The sequence below is a fragment of the Scyliorhinus torazame genome, chromosome 8 (assembly GCF_047496885.1).
Source record: "Scyliorhinus torazame isolate Kashiwa2021f chromosome 8, sScyTor2.1, whole genome shotgun sequence".
Classification (NCBI taxonomy): domain Eukaryota; kingdom Metazoa; phylum Chordata; class Chondrichthyes; order Carcharhiniformes; family Scyliorhinidae; genus Scyliorhinus; species Scyliorhinus torazame.
Genome location: NC_092714.1, coordinates 46,891,949 through 46,916,418, shown reverse-complemented (window position 1 = coordinate 46,916,418; position 24,470 = coordinate 46,891,949). Strand labels below are relative to the sequence as shown.

The window sequence follows — 24,470 nt, the reverse complement described above, 5'->3', positions numbered from 1 at the left end:
AATTGTGGTTCAGTGATACAACTTGGCGCCTTTCTTTCTGAAGTATCTTTTCTCCCTTGAGGGGGAAGTGTTTAATCCCTGCTACTTTTTCAAACATCAGCATCTTTAAAAGGAAACTAGAATGGAGAATCTAGTTACACATACCAAGGGGCCTCTTGTTCCACCATTTGGTTGGTTTTGTTAACATCATAATACTTAATTGATACAAAGTCCAGTTTATGGAGTAATGATAGGATATAATTTGTTTTGCCATCTTTTGATGGTGTATAACTGCAACTCATTACATAGTCTTTTTTTAAATGAGCGTACCCCATCATGGAAATTCTCAAATTGTTACAGAAATCTGGGCTGCCCGAATTTTATTTTCCAAAAATATTCAAATCGAGGAGTCGACGATAGTGGTCACGCTGCCAACATCAGGTGGCACAATATGAGTTGATTTGCTGGCTCACTCTCTTTGACAGTCCCTCTTTTGACTCTAGCTGCCACAAAGCCGAGAGCTACCCAAAAATCATTCCCGAGATCAATAATGGTGTACCTCCCCTTCCCAACTACAGAGGCTGTTCCAGGTGAGCATTATGTACAATGATCCTGTAAAGGACTCTTTTGTGTTTTTTTTTTTAACGCATTTTATTCAAACTTGTATCAAAGTAGGTTACAGCAAATAAACACACCGGGAAACATTCTTCCCAATAATCAACTATACAGCTTGTACAGCTTTTTCTCCTTTTTCACCCCCCACCCTCCTGCGACGAACAGCTCCTCAAACACGGTCACAAACATCCCCCACCTTTTCTCAAACTCCCCTGCTGAGCCCCTTAACTCATACTTTATCTTCTCTAACTGCAGGAAGTCACACCCAACCATGCTGCTACCCCCGGTGGTAAAATCCATCGCCGTGCAATCAGAGAGGCGAAGGCTATGACATCGGCCTTCCTCCTCTCTATGAGCTCCGGCTTCTCTGTAACCCCAAATATCGTCACCAAAGAGTCCGGGTCCACTCCCTCCTCCACTATCCTGACCAAGACCGCGAACACTCCCGCCCAGAATCTTCCCAATTTTTCACAACCCCAAAACATGTGCGTATGATTTGCTGGCCCCCGCCCACACCTCTCACACTCATCATCTACCCCCAAGGCTCATCCTTGTACAAGAGGAGGTCCCGTTTACCCTTCGCAGAAATTCACTCCATACTCCCCAATTGATCTCCATTCCCAACTCCGCTTCCCATTTCTCCTTGATCTTCACCACCCGTTCGCCTCCCTGCTCCCCCAGCTACTTGTATATATCCCCAATTCTCCCCTCCTTTTCCACATCTGGAAGCAGCAGGCGCTCTAGCAGGGTGTATCCTGGCAATCCAGGGAACCCCTTCCAGACCTTTTGTGCAAAGTCCCAAACCTGTAGATACCTGAACTCACTACCCCTCGGCAGCTCTACCCTCTGCCTTAGCTCCTCCAGACTGGCGAACCCCTCCTCCAAATACAAATCCCTCACCTTGACCAACCCCACTTCCCTCCACCTCCTGTATACACTATCCTTCTCCCCCGGCTCAAACCCATGATTCTCGCACAGCGACGTTAGCACCGACATCCCGTCCACCCTAAAATGCCTCCTCAGATGGTTCCATATCTTCACTGTGGACTACACCACTGGACTCCCTGAATACCTACTCAGAGCCATTGGCAATGCTGCCGTCACCATAGCCCTCAAAATAGACCCCGTACAAGATTCCTCCTCCATCCTAACCCACTCTACCCCTTCTCCTTCCCACCCCTGCTGCACCTTGTCCACATTCGCCGCCCAATAATAATGAAGCAGGTTTGGCAATGCCAACCCACCCCTCTGCCTCTGTAGCAGGGTCCTCCCCACCCCCGGCACCTTCCCCGCCCATACAAAGTCAGAGATGATTGTGTCCACTTTCCGAAAAAAGGCCTTTGGTATAAAGATCGGGAGAGCCTGAAAGATAAACAAGAACCTCGGCAGAATATTCATTTTCACCACTTGGACCCTTCCCGCCTCTGTTAAGTGTGGTGTATCCCACCTCTTAAGATCCTCCCTGGCCTCCTCCACCAGCTTCGTTAAGTTCCACTTATGGAGACCCGTCCATTCCCTCGCTACCTGAATCCCCAAGTACCTAAACCTATCCCTCGCTACCGTAAATGGCATCCCCCTAAATTAGCCCGCTGTGCCAGCTCATTCACCGGGAATACCCCTCTTTTCCCTACATTCAGCTTGTATCCCGAGAACCCTCCAAACCTCCCAATAGGCCAATCGCGCTGGTGCGGTCGCCGCGGCGTCAGTCGGGGGCCGTTAAAAGCGGCCCCGCAGCGATTCTCCGCGCTCGATGGGCTGAGTCCCGCCAGCGTGGTTTATATATCGTCCTACTCGGCGGGACCTCAGCATTCTGGCTGTGGGGGCCGTCCTATGAGGGGACGGGGGTGCCGATTCCGGAGGGGGCCTCCATGGTGGCCAGGCCCGCAATCTGGAGCAAGCAATCGGTGGGCACGCTCATTCCGGGTTTTGGGGGGGGGGGGGCGGCGGCGGCCTATGTTCCTCCACGCCGGGCCCCTGTAGGGCTCCGCCATGTTGCCTGGGGGCAGACGCGGAGACGGCCGTGGCGCGGGCCCGCGCCGGCTGTGTACAGCCGGCTTTTGGCGCCAGAACAGCGCACAGCACTCCGGTGCCGTTTTAGCCCCCGAGGAAGGGGAGAATGACTGGGCCAGGAGGCCTGTTGACGCCGGCGTTGCTCGCGCCAGTTTTGACGCCGACTTCAACACTTGGCCGGGATTTCAGAGAATCCCGGCCAATATATCTGAAATACTTTTTAGTTTAAAAAGATGAATATTGGAGAATGAGTACATTAATTTTTGAGGAATAACTATGTAAATGAGGAATTCAAGTGCTGGATTAAGTTTGGACATGGAGATGTTATATAGGATGACTTTGGGAAGCGTTAAGCTTCTGTGCAGTGTTTACAGTGCAACATAGTTACTATCAAGAACTTACTCTATACCAAATAATATAGCTCAACCAAAATCATGCTGCTGTACTCATGCAGAGTTTTAGTTTGCTCCTTTTTCCTCTCTGATCTTATGCATAAGAGGAATTGAGATATAAAGTTCTTGGATTTCCTTTGTGCTTTGGTGGTCGCCCAATGTTACATAGCAATCTGGTACGAACGCAGCCTGTAATGAGCATTCTTCATAAACTGCTGCCTTCTCTTGTTTGTGCTTCAAGGCAAAGATGACCATGTTCATAATCTGGGGTGATTGGTAGGGTTTCAGCGGATATGTAGGTGACTGCTAATGCTGATCTGTTCCCGGAAAGTTCTGATGCAAATAGGACAGGATATTGCAGATGATTGAGTTTTGGAAGCGTTGCTGGCTCGGAATTTCTTTTCCTTGTGCTTGCTTTCAAAAGCGGCCGCGTAGTTTGTTATGTGGTTGTGCCAGGTGCAGCGACCAGAGCAAGCTTATATTAGGACTCAGAAGATGACATCGGATCTCCTCCATTAAACGTATCCTCGTAGTGATTTCTTGACTGGCATAAGTGTGCACCCCAGACTCAAGCTCGCCATAGAAGCTTCATTTTGGTAAGCGCGAGTCAGGCATTCTGGTTACCCGCCCAACCCAAATTGGCTGTGACTGTCTCAATATGGTGTGGGTGCTTGGAATGCAAGCTTGCATGAGCACCTCAGTGTCTTGTATTTTGTTCTGCTCTAATCTTCAGAAGATTCCGAAGACAGCTCAAGTGAAATTGTTTGAAGATCTTAACATGGCACTGGTACAGAGTCTGTTCTCGTATGCTTAGAGCAGAGTACGCAAGGTTATTGCGCGATAGACTTGTAGTTTGGTAGACTCTCTTTTTTCCCCCAGTTGTTCCAAGTCTGACAATTCTTGTATGTGACCCATTGTCATTATAGACGGTTCAAAAAAAATGTGCTGCTGAGATAAGTATACTTAACCACTGCTGACAGGTTCTAGTCATGGACTGAAACCGTGGGCTCATGATTGGGCTTTCCTACTTCAAACTGGTACACTACTTCACTTTTCTTTGTGCTGCTTGTAAGGCTAAAGTTGTCATGAATTGGAGAACAAGTTTGTGCTATGTTGCGTGCCCAGCTCTGAACTGGCATCTAGAACAAAGAACAAAGAAAAGTACAGCACAGGAACAGGCCCTTCGGCCCTCCAAGCCTGCGCCGACCATGCTGCCCGTCTAAACTAAAATCTTCTACACCTCCAGGGTCCGTATTTCTCTCTTCCCATCCTATTCATGTATGTGTCAAGACGCCCCTTAAACGTCACTATCGTCCCTGCTTCCACCACCTCCACCGGCAGCGAGTTCCAGGCACCCACTACCCTCTTGTGTAAAAACAAAACTTGCCTCGTACATCTCCTCTAATCCTTGTCCCTCGCACCTTAAACCTATGCCCCCTAGTAATTGACCCCACTATCCTGAGAAAAAGCCTCTGACTATCTTGTGTGCAATCATTGGCAAACAGGGGGTTGTACTGTATGCCTTTGGAGTTGTCTCGGATTGAGTAGCTTCCTGTCCATATGATATCTGATTTCGCTGCTGGGATCACCATCTTGGAAGACATTGGAGAGCATGGCAGAAATGTTGATGGTTGGCACCTACACAGCCCTTTTTAGCTCCCATTAATGACTGGGAATGGGTCAGACAATTCACCGATATCCAGGACACGCGCAAGGATGCCGTCATGGAACTGTTGAACGCTGTGATAAACCAACTGCACAATCATAGAATCATAGAATTTACTGTGCAGAAGGAGACCATTCGGTCCATCGAGTCTACACCGGCTCTTGGAAAGCACCCTACTCAAGGCCACGCCTCCACCCTATCCCTGCAACCCAGTAACCCCACCTAACTTTCTTGGACACTAAGGGAAATTTATCATGGCCAATCCACCTAACCTGCACATCTTTTGACTGTGGGAGGAAATCGGAGCACCCTGAGGTGTGCTAAATATAAATTTAGAGTACCCAATTCCTTTTTTGCAATTATTAAGGGGCAATTTAGCTTGGCCAATTCACCTACCCTGCACATTCGTTTGGGTTGTGGGGGTGAGACCCAAGCAGACGTGGGGAGAATGTGCAAACTCCACACGGACAGTGACCCGGGGCTGGGATCGAACCTGGGTCCTCGGGGCCTTGAGTCAGCTGTGCTGCACAAGGTTACACGAGCAAGGTCTGAGGTAAACCTCCTTTGGTTTGCCTTGGTGCTTCATAATACAGCTAAACATAGTAATTCACAGAATGGTGATGTACACTAGTGGATGTAGACCGGAATCAAGATAGATCAGCTACTGGTTTAATCACTTGGCATCTCTTATGCCTACAAAGCGAAGATTAAATCCAAAGTGAAGTGTGTTTGAACAATCTGAAGCCCAATTTTGGGCATATATTTCATGTAAAAGAATTGCCTTAATTTTGCAGTGTTGACATTTCGCTCAGAGGTGACGAGGATGATGAGGCATTATTCTGAGAGTAAAATAATGCATGTTATTAATATTGCACCGTGGAATATTCCAGAATACTTTATAGCCAATAGATTATATTTTAAATGTATTATGTATTCACTGTTGTAATGTAGGCCTATATGGCAGTAATTTGCACAGAGCAATACCCACCTGAGAGGCAGGCCTTAGTTTAACATTTCATCAAGGGCAGCACGGTAGCATTGTGGATAGCACAATTGCTTCACAGCTCCAGGGTCCCAGGTTCGATTCTGGCTTGGGTCACTGTCTGTGCAGAGTCTGCACGTCCTCCCCGTGTGTGCGTGGGTTTCCTCCGGGTGCTCCAGTTTCCTCCCACAGTCCAAAAGATGTGCAGGTTAGGTGGATTGGCCATGATAACTTGCCCTTAGTGTCCAAAATTGCCCTTAATGTTGGGTGGGTTTACTGGGTTATGGGGATAGGGTGGAGGTGTTGACCTTGGGTCGGGTGCTCTTTCCAAGAGCCGGTGCAGACTCGATGGGCCGAATGGCCTCCTTCTGCACGCACAAGTGATTAGCACTGTGGCTTCACAGCGCCAGGGTCCCAGGTTCGATTCCCCGCTGGGTCACTGTCTGTGCGGAGTTTGCACGTTCTCCCCGTGTCCGCGTGGGTTTCCTCCGGGTGCTCCGGTTTCCTCCCACAGTCCAAAGACGTGCAGGTTAGGTGGATTGGCCATGCTAAATTACCCGTAGTGTCCATAAGGGTTGGGAGGGGTTATTGGGTGGAAGTGAGGGATTAATGTGGGTCGGTGCAGACTCGATGGGCCGAATGGCCTCCTTCTGCACTGTATGTTCTATGTAATCTATGTAATCTATGTAAATTCTATGTAAATCAGGTACTACATCAAATTAGCAGCCTGAATTACATACTGAATTCCTTTACAGTGAGCTTTGAACCCATGACTTGGTAACTCAAAGAGAAGGGAGCCAACGCTGTACCGGAGTGTAGTGTTAATGAACAGTTGGGGCACAGTAAAGCATTCTTTATTTGCAATCCAACCCTTGGGTACTTGATGCTGACCCAGAATGCACAAAGTGGAAAAGTACTGTGTTTTACTGCACTAACATCCATCACCGTAAGCACAAGAATTCATTAAAAGAAATTGTACTCGCTATCAAAACAACTATGAAACAGTAAGGTATCTCTCAGAGGAATCTTGTATATATTGAGGTCATGATTCTATGAGGGCATGGCGCTAACTAAATTGTTCTTGCAGAGCCGGCACAGACTCAATGGGCCGAATGGTGACCTCTACTGTAACCATTCAGTGATTCCATTCTAACCCATGTCAAAGTTTGAGAATTTGCACTCGTTTTTAATTAATAGATTAAATCAAGTACAGTTATGGTACAGTATCTTGCATCTTGATATTCTCTAAACTATAGAGATTCAAACACTTTCAAGTCTCTGATCTCCTTGTGGATTAAATGGTTCACATTGACCTGGACTATTTAGCTTGTAATAAAGCAACAGCGTCTGCCTCTGACCACTAAGAATGTTGCCCACAAAGTTCTCTCAGACTGTGATATTTTCATATTTTCGGACGTTAATAGCATTCTGGCACCAGCCAAAGGAAATCTCTGGCGACCATAAAGACCATAAGACATAGGAGCAGAATTAGGCCACTCGGCCCATCGAGTCTGCTCCGCCATTCAATCATGGCTGATATTTTCTCATCCCCATTCTTCTGCCTTCTCCCCATAACCCCTGATCCCCTTATTAATCAAGATCTATCTCTGTCTTAAAGACACTCAGTGATTTAGCCTCCACAGCCTTCTGCGGCAAATAGTTCCACAGATTCACCACCCTCTGGCTGAAGAAATTCCTCCTCATCTCTGTTTAAAAGATCATCCCTTTAGTCTGAGATGGTGACCAACCACACTGAAGTCATCAAATAGACAAACAGTCAATTGCATTGAAGAATTCTCTTGAACAGCAAAACAGGAAGTAATGGGCAGCTTTTATTACTCATTTTTTATAATATTCCAAGAAGTAAATTGATATTGGAACAAACACTTAGACTGAAATGTTGTAAGCACATTCATTTTTATTTAAAAAAATCTATGGAATTTTTAATCATAAAATGAAGAAATTTGATATTGCATAAATATAAAATTAGTTTTTCTGGCCAGAGATGTTTATTTAACACTGTCATAGTATGATGTGAAAAGTCCTAATCTGCCTAATCCAACAAGGCACAACATTTTCAATGTTTTTTTATGACAAGAAAATAGTGCACAAAGTGGAAATTCGTTGTAATTCTGAAATTTCTAATTGATTTCCACCTGAGATGACTTCAAAAACGCACTAACAGAGCCTGCATTTCCGCATTGAACTGCACACATGTGGTCATCTAGGTTTGCTCTCAATTTCACAGAGTAAAAGAGACAGCAAATGCTGACAGTTTCATCGTAACTACAACCACAAAATCCGGGCAACTGCTTCCAGCTCATCTGCAGATATTTCTGAGCAGCAATAAAACTATTGCCATATAATTGTTCTTAACAAATAACTTTACTCTTGACAGGATAACCAAAACCTCTTTGGAAGTAACCTGCTGGGTCTGAAGGATGATGAGATGGACCTGAGTCAAGCTTTATGCCTGCCTGTTTCAGTATCTGAAATATTGCAGGCAAATCAACAGCAAGGGGTAAGATATACTAATACTTGTACACAAGCCCACTTATTTAAACAAAATAATTCAGTAGACAGAAAGCTGAGATATTAGTATTATCTATGTATATTTGTTCTCATTAATGACTCAAAAGAAGCATGATGATTTATTTTATATTATTTATATTTCATTGACACAATGTGTGGATGCTGGAAATCTGAAATTAAAACCGCAAATGCAGCATCTGTGGGAAGCAAAACAGAATTAATGTTTTAGGTTGACCTTTCGTCTGAACCAATATGTAAGCAGGGAAATGGTGGAGAGGGAGGGAAAGAAAGAACAAAAAGGGGGAAAGTCTGTTGTCGAAGGCAGGAGTGATTAACTGGCAGAAGAGGTGCAAGGCAAATGAGGATGATGCGACAAAAGATGGATCTAGAGGAGCTGTAATTGGAAATGTCTTAAGTTCCATTCAACTTTGCACTTAGTTAAATGAGGTGCAAAGTATGAGGTTGTGTTCTTTGCCATCTAGCAATTTACAACAGTTTTAAGATAATGGTGTGCTGGATTGGGGAATTACTTTGTAGTCTCTGGATAATGTTGTAGTTTGAAAGATTGCAATACTATGAAGGTTTGATGGAAATTATAAACACCATGTTTCATTGTTAACGCAGTTAATTATTATGGAAAATATAGCTGAGTGACCTCTTACACTACAATGCAAGCACCTTATTTTGTGATTTCACCACTTTGTTTCTTTATCTTTTGTTGCTTTAAAGGATGGCGTTCGCTTCTTTGTAGTAGATTGTCGACCTGCAGAACAGTACAATGCTGGGCATCTTTCTACAGCATTTCATTTGGATTCTGACCTGGTAAGAGAAAATATATATATGAAATGTGAATGGATGCTTACACGTAGAAGTGCTAAGTATTGTTACTTGGTCTTCAAGCTGTGAAGGCAGTCACAGAGCTGAACTTAGTTTTATGGCAGAAGTTTTAAAAAGCCAGGAATAGCGGATAATATAAATGGAGCTAGAAGAAAGAAATAGCAAGCCTGAAACAAGTCGACAGACTGGCTAACTTTTTATCTATTTAGTAATAAGTATGTGAATTGAGTAGTTGGTGCGAGATACAATTTTATTTTGATAAAGAAATATATGACTAGGTAAGCGAAGTAAGAAGTCTTACAACATCAGGTTAAAGTCCAACAAGTTTGATTCGAATCACTAGCTTTCAGAGAGCAGCACTCACCTGATGAAGGAGCTGCGCTGTGAAAGCTAGTGATTCGAAACAAACCTGTTGGGCTTTAACCTGGTGTTGTAAAACTACTTGCTGTGCCCACCCCAGTCCAACGCTGGCAACTCCACATCATAGGCAAGCAAAGACCAGGAAGTTATCATAAGAAACCAGGTGTGGAGCAGCCACTTTGAGATTTTTCAATTTGATCAAAAGTTATTTTCTTGTAAGCTTCTTAAAGAAAGCTTAAAGTTAAGACAGCCTCCATGCTGTGAATAAATGTGACATGCTAAATTTTATTTTGGTGTAAAATGCTAATCAGAGTTATTACATATCTTGCAAATCTTTTGGCAGCTGAATGGGATGCTTTTCATTTTCCACAGATGCTGCAAAATCCTGCAGAGTTTGCCCTTTCTGTTAAATCCCTTTTGGAAGCACAGAAACAGTCCATTGAGTCAGGATCAGTAGCAAGTGGTGAACATCTGTGCTTCATGGGAAGTGGCCGAGAGGAGGAGGACATGTACATGAACATGGTGCTGGCTCACTTTCTTCAGGTTAGCTGAAACACAACCATGTATACTTTATTTCCAGTTCTATTTGAGCAAGGGGTATGTGTGTTATTCTTATGCTTAGGTTGACCCTTAACTTGACTTCATATGTTCACTTCCATCAATCATTTAAAAATCACAGAATAGCTACTTGAGTTATTGTTATTCATTCCTCTCCCTGTTGATCCATTTATCTTGTATAATTATGTAGTGAGCCTTCACATTTGATTATATTCTTACTTTATGCTCCATATCAAAGATTTTTATGTTTCTATATTCTAGAAAAACAAAGAGTATGTTAGCATTGCCAGAGGGGGCTTTATGGGTAAGTTCTCAATCTTTGAATTTTTTTCCCATTCGACAAGAACTAGTTCTACTAAACAAATCTGTTTAATATTGCTCCAAAATATTGATTATGATTCTCATTTGTTTGCTAACGGCATATTCTCAAACCTGCTTCATAATTTGTTCCTATTGGAAATTATGAAATATCATTACTTTTGCAAGTTTGTTTAGCAGACATATACAGAGCACTGCCATTTTAACCTTCAGAATTACATTTTATTGGCAGATAATTTGAATTTTAGTTTGTCTTCATCCTTTAAAATCAACAGGTGAGGTTCTATATTGTCACCATTTGTGTTGTGCAAAGTATGTGCACAATTAGATGTTGGAAAATTGCTCTCAAAGGACTAACTATTGGAAACCAGCAACAAAAAGAATATTGTAATGTTGGCCAAAAATGTAGTTAATTTCAGACCGTTTTGTAATCTTTTTAAAAGTATTTTAGTCCAAGTTTTCAACTTTTTATATTCTACAACAATAATAAACCCCCCCCCAACAAAGAAAATCCCACCACTCCCTCAGCAGTCAACAGTAAGACAATTTAGTAATCTGATAGTAAACACTATTTTCTTTCTATTATCATTCTAGTAAATTTGATGCAATTGTTGAAGTTCAACATCTGTGTATTTTCATTCCTCAGCAGCTATTTCATTTGTTCTTATTTTATATTGTGCAGCTGTTGCTTGCTTGTGTTCCATTTTTGTCACCATATTATTCATTCATAACCTTTTATTCTCCAGCATTTTAGTGGATTGACATTGCCATCCTGTCGACCCAGCTTAATTTTATTTCTTGTCAATTAGCGTGCTGTTTTCTGACGGCAGAGCCCTCCTTCAATGTTTTCAGTAAAGGATTTTGTAGCGTGAGTAAGAGGGATTAAATTTCACTACTATGATTATTTAAAATATCAGTACACTCGATTCTCAATATAACTAAATTTTAAAAAATCAAGCATAGATAAAAATGATGGCGTGTTTCAATCTCGATTTTGTCATTATTTGACAGTTGAAGGGGAAATTCTATTTTTCCAGCTGTTTCTGCAGTTACTCTGTTAGTACATTGTTGCTTTGCTGAAGATGAACTCATGCTAGATTCTGAATCTCAAAAAATAATTTTGATTGTTCCACAAGTATTTTAAAATTGTTAACACAAGTATTGTTCCACAAGAAGGGGATGGTAGTGGGCTAAGAAACAAAAGATAGAAGTAGAGGAGGTATAAATGGGGAAAAAAGCACAATCATTGCCACCAGCTGCTAATTGATAAAATGGTAGGAGTTATCTGAAATTCTTGAACTCTGTTGAGTTTCGAAGGCTGTGAAGTGCCGAATCAAAAGATGAGCTGCTGTTCTTCGAGCGTCATTGGAACAAGGAGGCTGATGACAGGGTGGGAGTGGGATACAGAATTCAAGTGACTGGAAGCTCAGTATCACACTTGCTCACTAAAGGAAGGAAAGTGATCACTCAATCGGCATTTGGTCTTTTCAATTGGAGGGGGGACCGCATTGTGAGCAGTGAATATAGCAGACCAAATTGAAAGAATACAGGTAAATCGTCATTTCATCTGGAAGGAGTATTTGGGGTTTTGAACATTGGGCAGGAAGGAGATTAAAAAGGGCAGATGTTGTATCTACTGCACTTGAATAAGAAAGTGTCATGGGAAGAAGAGAGGTTATTGGGCATAAGTGAAGTGTGAGCTAAGGTGTCGCACATAGATTGGTGCCTTTGGAAAGAGGAAGGAAAGCTGTGTTTGAGTGTAGCATTGTGCTGGAAATGACAAAAATGATGGATTATGGAGGATAATCCATTGAATGCGCAGGCTGATGGAGTGGAAGTTGAAGACAATGAGAACTCTATTGTGATTCGTGAAGGGAGGGGAAGGAGTTAGAGGAGAAGTGTAGGAAAATACATTGTTAACGGCCCTGTCATCGACAGTGGAGGTGAATCATTGGTTGAGAAAAAAGGAAAAACAAATGCAAAAACTGGGAATACGGAAGTGGAGTGGAAGGAATTGTTGTCAAAAGTAGCTTGGGAGATTAGTGGATATTGCCCAGAAATGGGGACAAAGAAGTCGAGGAAGGAAAGAGTCCGAGATGGATCATGTGGAAGTGAAGGAAGAGTGGATAGTGGAAGCAAAATTGATTTCAAATGTTTTAGTTCAGGAGAAATGGCTGATCAAGTCGTCAATGCACCAAAAATAGCGGTGAGGATTAGAACTTGAATATAACTGGAACATATCTTACAAAATGATGAGCATATCTCAGACCTATTTGGTTTCCCATAACGACTACTTTTATTTGGAAAAAACAGTGGAGTCAAAGGAGAAGTTGTCAAATGTGAGAACAAGTTCAGCCAGGTGGAGGAGGCTAATTGTGTTGAGGACTGGTCAGGCCTTAGTTCAAGGAAGAACGAGAGACCACAGACTTTCGTAAAAGGGTCACAAAACTGTAAACCAAGTGCTGAAGGCATAGAAAGAGTTATGGATGTAACTGGGAAGAGATTAAACATGGGGGCATTCCATTACACTGTTCAATTCCTCAATCACTCCCTTCCCTTGTGCCAGCCCACAAGTTGCAACATCTACGCTTTTACCTCCACCCCTCCCCATCCAGGGCCCCATAAACTCCTTCCAGGTCGAACAATGATTTAATTATATTGTCAATTTAGGATTCTGTATTTTCTGCTCATGATTCCGTCTCCTCTGCACTGGAGAGAGCACATGCAGATTGTTTGACTGTTTTGTGAGCACTGCTGTTCAGTCTCCATGTGTGACCCAGGACTTCTGGTTTCCTGTTTTACTTCTCCAGCCGACCCCATCTCTGTCCTCGGTCTCCTATCCTATTCCAAAGAAGTTCAACTTAAGCGGGAGAACAACACCTCATCTTTCAATGAGGTTCTTGTCAGCCTTTGGAAGTCAACATGTACATTGCTTTTTTTTTCATATATATTTTTATTACAGTTTTGCAATTTTTACAAATAATGCAACAAACTCCTCAAAACTAGTACAGTACAACCTAAATACTTCAACATTCATGAATACAGAAAAAGACAGAACACCAACTTAGCTTAATCATTAAACTTGGTGCCTCCATTTATGCAAGGAAAGATGGTGAAATGAGACCTACTTGTATCTTTGCAAGAGCTAGTTAAGGATTCTCTAACCCCAAAATAAAGAAGAAAAATACAGAAAAACTGTGATTCTAAGATAATATTTTACAAATGTGCAGCCTGGTGGTGCAGTGGTTAGCATTGCTGCCTCACAGCATCAGGAACCCTGGTTCAATTCCAGCCTTGTGACTGTGTGGAGTTAGCATGTTCTCCCCGTGTATGTGTGGATTTCCTCTGGGTGCTCCGGTGCTTCCTCCCACAGTCCAAAGATGTGCAGGTTAGGTGCATTGGCCATGCTAAATTTCCCCTTGGTGTCCATGAATGTGCAGGTTAGGTTATGGGGATTGGGCTGGGGTGTTGTCTTAGGTAGAGTGTTCTTTCAGAGGGTCTGTGCAGAGTCGACGGGTCGAATCGCTCAATTGTGCCCCCCACAGAAGAAAAAACAACACATTTAAAACCTAACTCAGCCGCCCAAGGTCTCCAGGCAGTGAAAGGTACCCCGAGCAAAGAGGAACAACAGAATACCACCCTCAGTACAAGACGTGAGTTGGCAGTTTGCACACTCATATACAGGAGCCAGTAAACCAGGGAAACTTACACCATGTCAAGACCCGCTACACAACAGATCCCACTCCTCTCCAGCCAAATCAGAGGTACCATTCGGGCCTGACGACACTGGAAGACTTGAACCATCCTGTACTGAGGACTCTCTGCCAACAAGGAGAAGAATAATTGTTAAGACACCAATCAACAGGGCCTCAGGAGGAGATACGACTCAATATAACTAATCGGAGCGTAATCGGCTCCTTATCTACCCGGATAAAGAAAGGAAACCCAGTAACACCAAGGTTAGCCAATAAACATCAAATAAAATCTAGTAACATACACCATCACAAAAACGATGCCAGGAACAGGACAGCATAGCCTCACAAGAAACAGGACACGACTCCCTGGGGGAGCCCAAGCCTTAAGAAGGTGGACTGTCTGGGTGCCTTACTCCCCCACTCAGCCGAACCCCAACTGAAAAAAGACGAACAACATTGAACCAAAGCACTCAGACATGCACTCAGACCCTACACTAACAGGATATTACCACCCAGTGGAACCATACCTTGAGATGGAGAGCAGACCAGGAGTCCCCTAACGGGGACATCTCGGGGAAGGGTAACCTACTCCACCACTCAATGTACCCTCTACCCAATCTGGGTAAGCACAGTTACCTCTGCCCTAACCTGCTCAATCACTGCCACTAACTGGGCCGCCAAGTAAATATAGACGACCAACCCAAGAAAGGCTAGATATCAGAGGATTAACTGACCACGCCCGGCCGTACATTAATACATGTTTCCCCTTTCTCCAAAAACACCAGAGGCGCCAGCCACAGAAGAATTTTTAAAAAAGGAACCCAGTCTTCTGTAGGATATATAGTCTGTCCCTACCTTCAAAGGACACCAACATGGATTCCATAATCCCACATTAACAAAAGTACAAAAAGAAAACACTAATAGTACTTATAGGGGTTTTTGTTCTTTGTTCAATGTGGACTCAAAATACCATACCAACCACCTCTACACCAAACCACCTACCAGCACCTAGCTGTGGCGCTACTCATCTTCTCTGTAAACAAAGTGGAGGGTACCTAAAAAACAAAATGTATCCCCTCATTGTAAAAGGATTACAGCACATATATATATATATATATTATACACACAAAAATACTGCATAACCCTCATGTTATAGTACCAACTCAGCAGGATTTCTGCCACAACAGGATAACAGGCGACAAACACTTGTGCTTATATATCATACACCCGTGTCAGGATAAAAGGCAGTAACCACAATATCAGCGATATAATCACAAGGAGCCAAAGTTCAGGAGTATTGATAATCTGCAGGGTAATATCACTGTCCACTGAGCTAGGAAATGCCAAAGCCATGATGGGGTTGTCGAACAACATCCAGGATCCAGCCAGAGTTTCACCGAAGCCCCTGAACCTCCGCCATGCCGTCGTCCCGAAGCCCTGGTGCAGAGATGCCTAGACCCCAGCAAAGATCAGTCCCATCCGGTCGCCTCCAAACATGGAAGATGACAATGCAAGTAAGACCAGTGGTCAACTGACCCCAAAGCCTCGAAGACTGGATACAGTGTGCTCCATCAAACTCAAGCCGTCCGGCCTTCAAATCGAGATTGAGAAAGCATGACAGCCAGTTCTCATTTGGCTGGGAATTCATTCCCAGCTCCTCTCAGCAGACCAGGTGCATGGGTGCTTCCTGACCAGCCGCATCTCCCCGAATCGACCATGATATTTTACATACCATGCAACAGGATGTCCAAGGACTTAAGCTGGACGCCCACTGAGGAGATTGCCCTCCCGGCTGACTGGATTTTCTTCACTTCATCCATTACTTTAGGATGCCTCGCAGTTCATCAATGTGAACACCAATAACCTGTGCCAGGGAGCCAAGATCGTCATCCCCAACTTCCCTCACAATGGCAGCAATCATCTCGACGCCAAATTTATCACCAAAACATAGATAGACCTGCTCACCAGCAAAACTGCCACTGCGAACTGGGCCCCACCCGGACTCAAACAAACAAGGATCTTCTTGACTTAACTCGGTTAACTTAACCCTTGACTTAACCCCATCACAAAACCTAGCTGCAATCTTCAGGAACATAGCTAAGGACATACTTAAAAAATATATATATTTTATTCCAAACAATACAAAAGTTTCCACAATCATAAAAAACATACACATACGTAATTGTTTATATCTTTATAAACAAACTAATTTTACTCCCAAAACACAGACCAAGACCTCTCCCACCCTCTTCTCTTTTCTTCCTCTTTTGGGTACACTAAAAAATGTAAAACAAAAACTATAATTATTTTCTGGTTATATTATCTGATTTTTTAATTCTAGTCGATATAGAATTTTGTGTCTTACCATATGAGAGCTAAAATTGAGAGTAGTGGCTATTATGTTAAATATATATCTCTCCTCTCACCAGCTGTAACTTTCCTTTGCTTTTAGAGCATTAAGTATTCAAAACATTGTGGGAAGGCTCTGATACATTTGGTGTCCTTGGTTGCTGTTGGAAGCTGCTTTGAAATCTATTTCCTCCAAACCATTTTGTGCTTAAACTCAGACTTGGTGATATATTCTTTTATTTATCATGGACATCGAGACTGTCCCAGAACAACCTTTTTATTTTCAGACGTACAACAATAATATTGCTTTATTTGTAAGTTGTTTACCCTAATGTATTAGTTGGTGCACTGACTAGGAGATACATTATCAACAAGTAATGCGCCACTTTTGTGGTATTTTGTCAGTATGTAATTAAGGTGAAAATCTGGTTTTCAAACAGCTGTGCTGTCAGATAACACGGGTATCTAATTGGCAAATATTTGTAAAAATAAGCAGTGACTTTAACGTGTTTAATGATTGTACAGGGTTAGGGTGATGCAAAGTAGCATCAGGCATTCACCGCAGCAGATCCTATGTCAAAACAAAAGGAATGGAATTATTCAGCTATTTTATTAATTTATTATTTCCTGTTAATTTTATCTCCTCTTCTAAAGGTAATGACTTTTTGCTTGAGCTTTAGTTCCATGACTGTTGGTTTCTCTCTTGACATTTCACCCAAATGATTATGAATCATGTGTGATTATGAGTGGCAACAAGCCATTTGACTGTGATTATCATAGTCAAGACTGGTTCTGTTTTCGATTGGTGACCAGAAAATAAATCACCAGCTGGAGTTGCTGGCTAGGAATTGGAAGTTGAAATATTGGAAATTGTGATTCTGTGCCGTCTTGTTGAAATCAGTAATCCAGAGTTTGGGTTGACCCCAATCCCTTCAGCACAGAGGCTTTCTTTGATTCAGCTTCTTTCGTCAGTGTTATAGATTATAAACAGGAACACTTTAGTTGGGTAGTGGTGAGGATCACGTTGATAGTTATCCATGTTGCCCGAAAAAAAGAGTGTCTATATTTAATGCTTTTTATTGAATATGATTCTAGATATAAAATGCTCCTGCTAGGTTAAGTTCTGTATTTTGTGTATGTATAAATTGGTTATGTCATTTATAGTCAACATGATATGATTCTCATCTGTTCCCTGTTCCATATATAGATATATATATATATATATCTATATATCTTAGCTGGAAGATCTGCAAACTGATCAACAGCTTTAAAGAAAGTTGATATTGTCCGAGAGAACCGAGAACTCAAATGATCTTAAATCAACGTTTGGAAACAAAGTAATTACACAAAACGTGCAGTGGGATAATGCCTTCTAACTTAAAAGAAATGAAAATCGCTTATTGTCACAAGTAGGCTTCAATGAAGTTACTGTGAAAAGCCCCTAGTCGCCACATTCTGGCGCCTGTTCGGGGAGGCTGTTACGGGAATTGAACCGTGCTGCTGGCCTGCCTTGGTCTGCTTTCAAAGCCAGCGATTTAACCCAGTGTGCTAAACAGCCAGTAGATACAGCATTCCTTCACTACATTAGACAGGCAATCCTGTTATTGAGAATATTTCAAACCGTGTCGGGGCCTTTTTGTTTCGAAATGAAGAGAAAATAGCAAGGGTTCGAAGAATTTTCAGATTTGAGTATCAGCCAGCTGAAATATTACCCTCTTAACTGAAACATCTTGGAAATTATGAGCTTGAATAGTACAATCCAACCCCTCGCAAGTGAGTGTGCTGTTTTTAATGAGCCTTCGTTATCGCAAACAGTTTGGATTGGTGTTTTATGTGAATCTACCTAATCCACGTTCTCGGAAATGGCTTGTTGAGAGTTGAATTTAACATTTTACAATGAATTTCACCAAAACCTTTCAGTTGCTAAATGGTCTGAAATTCCTGAACATGACTGTGGCATTTAGATTTTCAACAGATCATTATTTCCTCAGAAACTACCTCTGCAGAAACATGCCCTTCTTCACAGAGGAATTCTGCCCACTCTGATTATAATCCATCTTGAACCAATGGCGAATCATTCAAAACATTCCAGTAAACTATGAACTAATACCTGCTGTTTGTGAGACTTACCATTCTACCATCCTTTTGTGCGAAGAAGTGTTTCTTAACTTGTAGGAGATCATCTACAAATGCTTCAAACGATCAAAAGATGTCATTTGCCAACTAATACACTTTTCATAAATCCTCCTCACAGCTACATTCTTGGTTCCATTCTATCTACGGTATTTTGTAGGGTACCTGTGTTTCTCCAGATAATCTAGATACGTGCTGCAGGGCATCGCATTTACAATAATCACTCTAGTATTTTTTTTTAAATAAATATTTTATTGAAAATTTTTGGTCAACCAACACAGTACATTGTGCATCCTTTACACAATATTATAACAACACAAATAACAATGACCTATTTTATAAACAAACAAAAAAAAATGAATAAATAATAAATAACAAAAATGAAAACTAACCCTAATTGGCAACTGCCTTATCACAAGTAACACTCTCCAAAAATATAATTTAACAGTCCAATATATAATTATCTGTAGCAACGACCTATACATATTATACAGTATATATTAACAACCCTGAGAGTCCTTCTGGTTCCTCCTCCCCCCTCTCTTCCCCCCCCCCCCCCCCTCCCCATCCGATCCTGGGCTGCTGCTGCCTTCTTTTTTCCATTCCATCTATCTTTCTGCGAGGTATTCGACGAACGGTTGCCACCGCCTGGTAAACCCTTGAGCCGACCCCCTTAGAACGAACTTAATCCGCTCTAGCTTTATAAACCCTGCCATGTCATTTATCCAGGTCTCCAGCCCCGGGGACTTGGCTTCTTTCCACATTAGCAATATCCTGCGCCGGGCTACTAGGGACGCAAAGGCCAAAACATCGGCCTCTCTCGCCTCCTGCACTCCCGGCTCTTGTGCAACCCCAAATATAGCCAACCCCCAGCTTGGTTCGACCCGGACCCCCACTACTTTTGAAAGCACCTTTGTCACCCCCATCCAAAACCCCTGTAGTGCCGGGCATGACCAAAACATATGGGTATGATTCGCTGGGCTTCTCGAGCACCTCCCACACCTATCCTCCACCCCAAAAAATTTACTGAGCCGTGCTCCAGTCATATGCGCCCTGTGTAATACCTTAAACTGAATCAGGCTTAGCCTGGCACACGATGACGACGAGTTTACCCTGCTTAGGGCATCTGCCCACAGCCCCTCCTCTATCTCCTCCCCCAGCTCTTCTTCCCATTTCCCTTTTAGTTCATCTACCATAGTCTCCCCTTCGTCCCTCATTTCCCTATATATATATCTGACACCTTACCATCCCCCACCCATGTCTTTGAGATCACTCTGTCCTGCACCTCTTGTGTCGGGAGCTGCGGGAATTCCCTCACCTGTTGCCTCGCAAAAGCCCTCAGTTGCATATACCTGAATGCATTCCCTTGGGGCAACCCATAGTTCTCGGTCAGCGCTCCCAGACTCGCGAACTTCCCATCCACAAACAGATCTTTCAGTTGCGTTATTCCTGCTCTTTGCCACATTCCATATCCCCCATCCATTCCCCCCGGGGCAAACCTATGGTTGTTTCTTATCGGGGACCCCCCCAAGGCTCCAGTCTTTCCCCTATGCCGTCTCCACTGTCCCCAAATCTTCAGTGTAGCCACCACCACCGGGCTTGTGGTGTAGTTCCTCGGTGAGAACGGCAATGGGGCTGTCACCATAGCCTGTAGGCTAGTCCCCCTACAGGACGCCCTCTCCAATCTCTTCCACGCCGCTCCCTCCTCCTCTCCCATCCACTTACTCACCATTGAAATATTAGCGGCCCAATAATACTCACTTAGGGTCGGTAGTGCCAGCCCCCCCCATCCCTGCTACGCTGTAAGAATCCCTTCCTCACTCTCGGGGTCTTCCCGGCCCACACAAAACCCATGATGCTCTTTTCAATCCTTTTATATAAAAAAAAAGCCTTCGTGATCACCACCGGGAGGCACTGAAACACAAAGAGGAATCTCGGGAGGACCACCATCTTAACCGCCTGCACCCTCCCTGCCAGTGACAGGGATACCATATCCCATCTCTTGAAATCCTCCTCCATTTGTTCCACCAACCGCGTTAAATTTAACCTATGCAATGTGCCCCAGTTCTTGGCTATCTGGATCCCCAAGTAACGAAAGTCCCTTGTTACCTTCCTCAGCGGAAAGTCCTCTATTTCTCTGCTCTGCTCCCCTGGATGCACCACAAACAACTCACTTTTCCCCATGTTCAGTTTATATCCTGAGAATTCTCCAAACTCCCCAAGTGTCCGCATTATCTCTGGCATCCCCTCCGCCGGGTCCGCTACATATAACAACAAATCGTCCGCATACAGAGATACCCGGTGTTCTTCTCCTCCTCTAAGTACTCCCCTCCACTTCTTGGAACCCCTCAATGCTATTGCCAGGGGCTCAATCGCCAGTGCAAACAATAATGGGGACAGAGGGCATCCCTGCCTTGTCCCCCTATGGAGCCGTTATGTATGGTTGTTATGTATGGTTCTCACCTATAATGCATTGCATCTAAAATACAATGCTGTCGAAAATATTCAACTCAATTGTTGAGACTTTCTCAATGCAGTGCGCAATTCACTTTGGTTAAATTTCTTGCTCCTAACTTTATGGGCACTCAGTTAATTCTTTCAATGACCAACTTCCATAAGCACGGTTTAAATAGATGAACTTGAAAGTGTTGTTTCAGTTGTTGATAATACATTCGGAATCCACTTGGAACTACAACAAAATTACTGTATTTGTTATAATGGATGTTAAACCATCCAATTATGTGACCACTTGCAATGAAGAAGCAATACTAATATATCCAAATCTATACTTAAAATTAAAAAAGAAACTAACCAGGACTATACTTAATCTGGCTGAATTTAAAGGTTGTTCTGGCGAACCGCATTCTCTTTGTATTGAGGTTTATGAAGGCTATTATTGAAAGTAAGATTAGAAGGTTTGGTGATCATTGTCAGTATCTGTAAGCTGCCCTGTCTTGCAGCACTGCAGCAGCACCTTGTAGACATAAATGTAGATGGGCCAGAACATGGCTACGGTCACTGGATTGTTAGTACGTCTGGATCTCGTGGAAGTATTTCCTCTGTCGATGTAAGTACATCTTTGTTATTTCATTGATTTGTTTAAATTTGTTAAACCTTCTTAACTCTAAAAGTAAATTCAAATTGTAGGTAAAGTATGACTTCTTAGTCAACCCAAGTTGTAAAACTGGAAATGTGCCTGTACAATGTTTTACTTTAGCCTGTATCAGGAGGGAACATCCATTTCAAAATGAATAAAGCCTTGCCTTGTAATGCTGTATACTGTCCTCCATGTTCAATAAAGGACTGAGACTTCCTCCGTATCGTTTCACTAAATATATTAAAATGGGAAAGTAGTTCAGAGCCACCATTCATTGCAAGTAGTATAGTGCAGGTTTGGTTGCCCTCTGCTAAATTTCAGCCACTTTAGTAAGGTGCAAAGGTAAGATTCTTCAGTAAGGAAGGAAAATAAAATGGAAGTGTTATGTTGCAATCCCAGTTGATATAACGGGACAGGACGATCCTGGAATGGAACCCTAGCTCAAACGTGGAGGAATATTTTCTAAAATGTGGAGGAATAGAGTCATGAGACCGCTAATTGGTGTTAACAAAAAAAAACATTTATTAAACATGAAAAAGTCAATCATAAGACTTTACTTCCCACCCAACTTAGCTTAACAATTACCCAGAAAGATTAACATGGAATACAAAGTACATCTTAAGCTCCAATAGTCTCATTTAGGCAAAGACGCTTTTAAACACACAAGTTGATTTGTGGTAAAATACACGCACTCCGCTCTGAACCCAAGTTAGTGTCTGTGGACTTCCCCTCAGAATCTCCCCAGATGATTATCACATGTAAGTTTCCAAACTTGACTCCCAAAAACTTGCTTTGAAATCTTCTCTCGTAGTGCGATTCGCATTCCAAAATGCAGACCATGTTTTCCAAGTGACATTTTTAAACAAAGCTTCCATTCCACTTAATAGCGAATCCAGTTCAGGATTTTACACCAGCCTCTTTGAGATTTCATAGTCTTGATTGCTGTGCAAACTGCTCCAAATTGCTTTAACTCAATTCTAACATCAAACGTTTCATCTTTCGCTGACGCCTGCTGGCCCACTTTAAATCTAGCTACTGGAATTATCTCTTTAACTCCAGAATGCTTTGTTTACTCTTCCTTGAATTCTGCTGAAAAATACCTTACTCTGTTCACTTAACTCCAGACTTAGATACTTCATTTCTCTAATTTCCTTAACTAGTTGCTCTTCAGACCTCTGCACTTGTTTTCTTAGCCATTACCCCCATCGTATGGCTTTTCTTCCAGCAAAGCTGAGAGAGATGTTCCCTCTCTAGCCTTCTAAACCAACTGCTTCGAGCAGAGCAAAGAGTGCTGCATTCTCACTACTAATCTTCAACTACAATCAAATTAGCTAAACTAAAACGTAACTGCCTCTACCATACAAAGCCCAGCTGCTATGCAACACCCACATGCCAATGTCTTATTTATTCTTCATGCCATAGCCCTCTCTTAAGCACAGTAGGAACACAGTTCAAACTAAACCAACCCCCACACATACAAATACCTTTGCCAGCATGAATCTAACTATAGATTTTACCCATCCAGACACGAAACATTAAATTCAACCCATTTAAAACTTTACCTTATTTCTAATGTTTACCAATACAAATATAAATCCCTTAAAACTACCTTTTTGTTTTCCTAACAGGTGTTCCTGAGCCACAATTGCACATCCTGAGTGGAGTGGTTGAGAGCGGATTTAATAGTGCTTAGAAACAGAAAGTGAGCAGGTGGAATAAATGGAATTTGCATTTATATTTGCAGTTTAATTTAGTTGCTGATCCACTTTAAGCCAATCACAAGATGTGTATGTGTGGCTCAGAACAATACTTTCACTTATTTTCCTTCCTTACTGAGGAACTTTACCACTTCATTGAGGTGCAAAGATCAGAAATTTTATCAAACCTGCATCTTACCATTGCCATTGTTAGCTCTGAACAAGTTGCCAATTTTAATACATTTAATAAGATCATGCACAATGAGCCAGTCATCTAATGCCACAATTATGTAATGAGTCAGTTAAATTCGTATCCAGCTTTATAGTCTGTTCTCTCAACTTTTTTCCTCCACTGTGCCTGTGCTAATACCTAATGGTAGTACATTATTGAAGTTTAATTTTAGTTGCAGATTTTCTGTTCTACAGGGTTTCAATATTGTGTAGTTTTCAAAAATAAATAGAAGTGTAATTTAAGTGCTTTGTATCACAGATTGTGTTTTAACATCAGTACTGTACTTTCAGAATATTTTGAAGTCCTCTTTTGAAATTTATTCTAAATTATAGGGTTAGTAGTCAATAGCTATATAAATACAGCTATTGACTATTGACTCTATAATAAAGTTTTGGAAAAAACTCTTTCTGCATAACATGTTATTCTAGATAACTCCTATAGTTACAATAGTAAAGCAAGCTACGCATAAATTGTCACACTACACATTTTGAGGGTTCTGTAATCGAGTTCAAATAAATGCTTTTGCAGGGTGATTCCCCAAATGGTTCAGGTGATGGCAGGGGAGTCAAGTCACTGGTAAATAAAATGACTTTTGCTCTTAAATCCAAATCGGTGAACGTAAAAGAGAAAATGATCAGTTTCATTGAGAATACATCTGCACCAGTTGAAAGGTAAAATATACTTCAAAATTATATTTTATTCTATGTAGCCTTTCTCTGTAGAGTCCAAATTGTAAGCATCTATGTTAGCAGACAATTTCTTCTAGCAGGAAGGATTTTGAAAGCAAAATACATTTCTTAAATTTTCCAAATTAAGGTTTTCATTTAAGCAGATTTTTAATTTTTTTTGTTAATTTGGGAGCCTATTTTCAAAACTGAGAATGTATGTGCATCTATGTATGTACATGAATATGGCACAATGAAATACACACGCAATTGTACATTTAGTAAAACATGATTAGGGTAGTCTTTTGGAACATGGATTATTTTGTTTTTGTGCAGAACTCTGTTATAAATAA

General features: G+C 42.2%; 1 protein-coding gene across 2 annotated transcripts in view; it reads left to right on the top strand.

The window, feature by feature from the left end:
- Positions 1-24,470, top strand: part of tbc1d23 (TBC1 domain family, member 23) — a 122,401-nt gene that overhangs the window by 61,952 nt on the left and 35,979 nt on the right. For both annotated transcript variants that reach the window (XM_072513496.1, XM_072513495.1), the window contains exons 9-14: positions 8,043-8,165; positions 8,906-8,998; positions 9,746-9,916; positions 10,193-10,235; positions 21,387-21,493; positions 23,981-24,123. In XM_072513496.1, the coding sequence (XP_072369597.1) occupies positions 8,043-8,165; positions 8,906-8,998; positions 9,746-9,916; positions 10,193-10,235; positions 21,387-21,493; positions 23,981-24,123 (680 nt within the window). The remainder of the gene's footprint in view (positions 1-8,042; positions 8,166-8,905; positions 8,999-9,745; positions 9,917-10,192; positions 10,236-21,386; positions 21,494-23,980; positions 24,124-24,470) is intronic.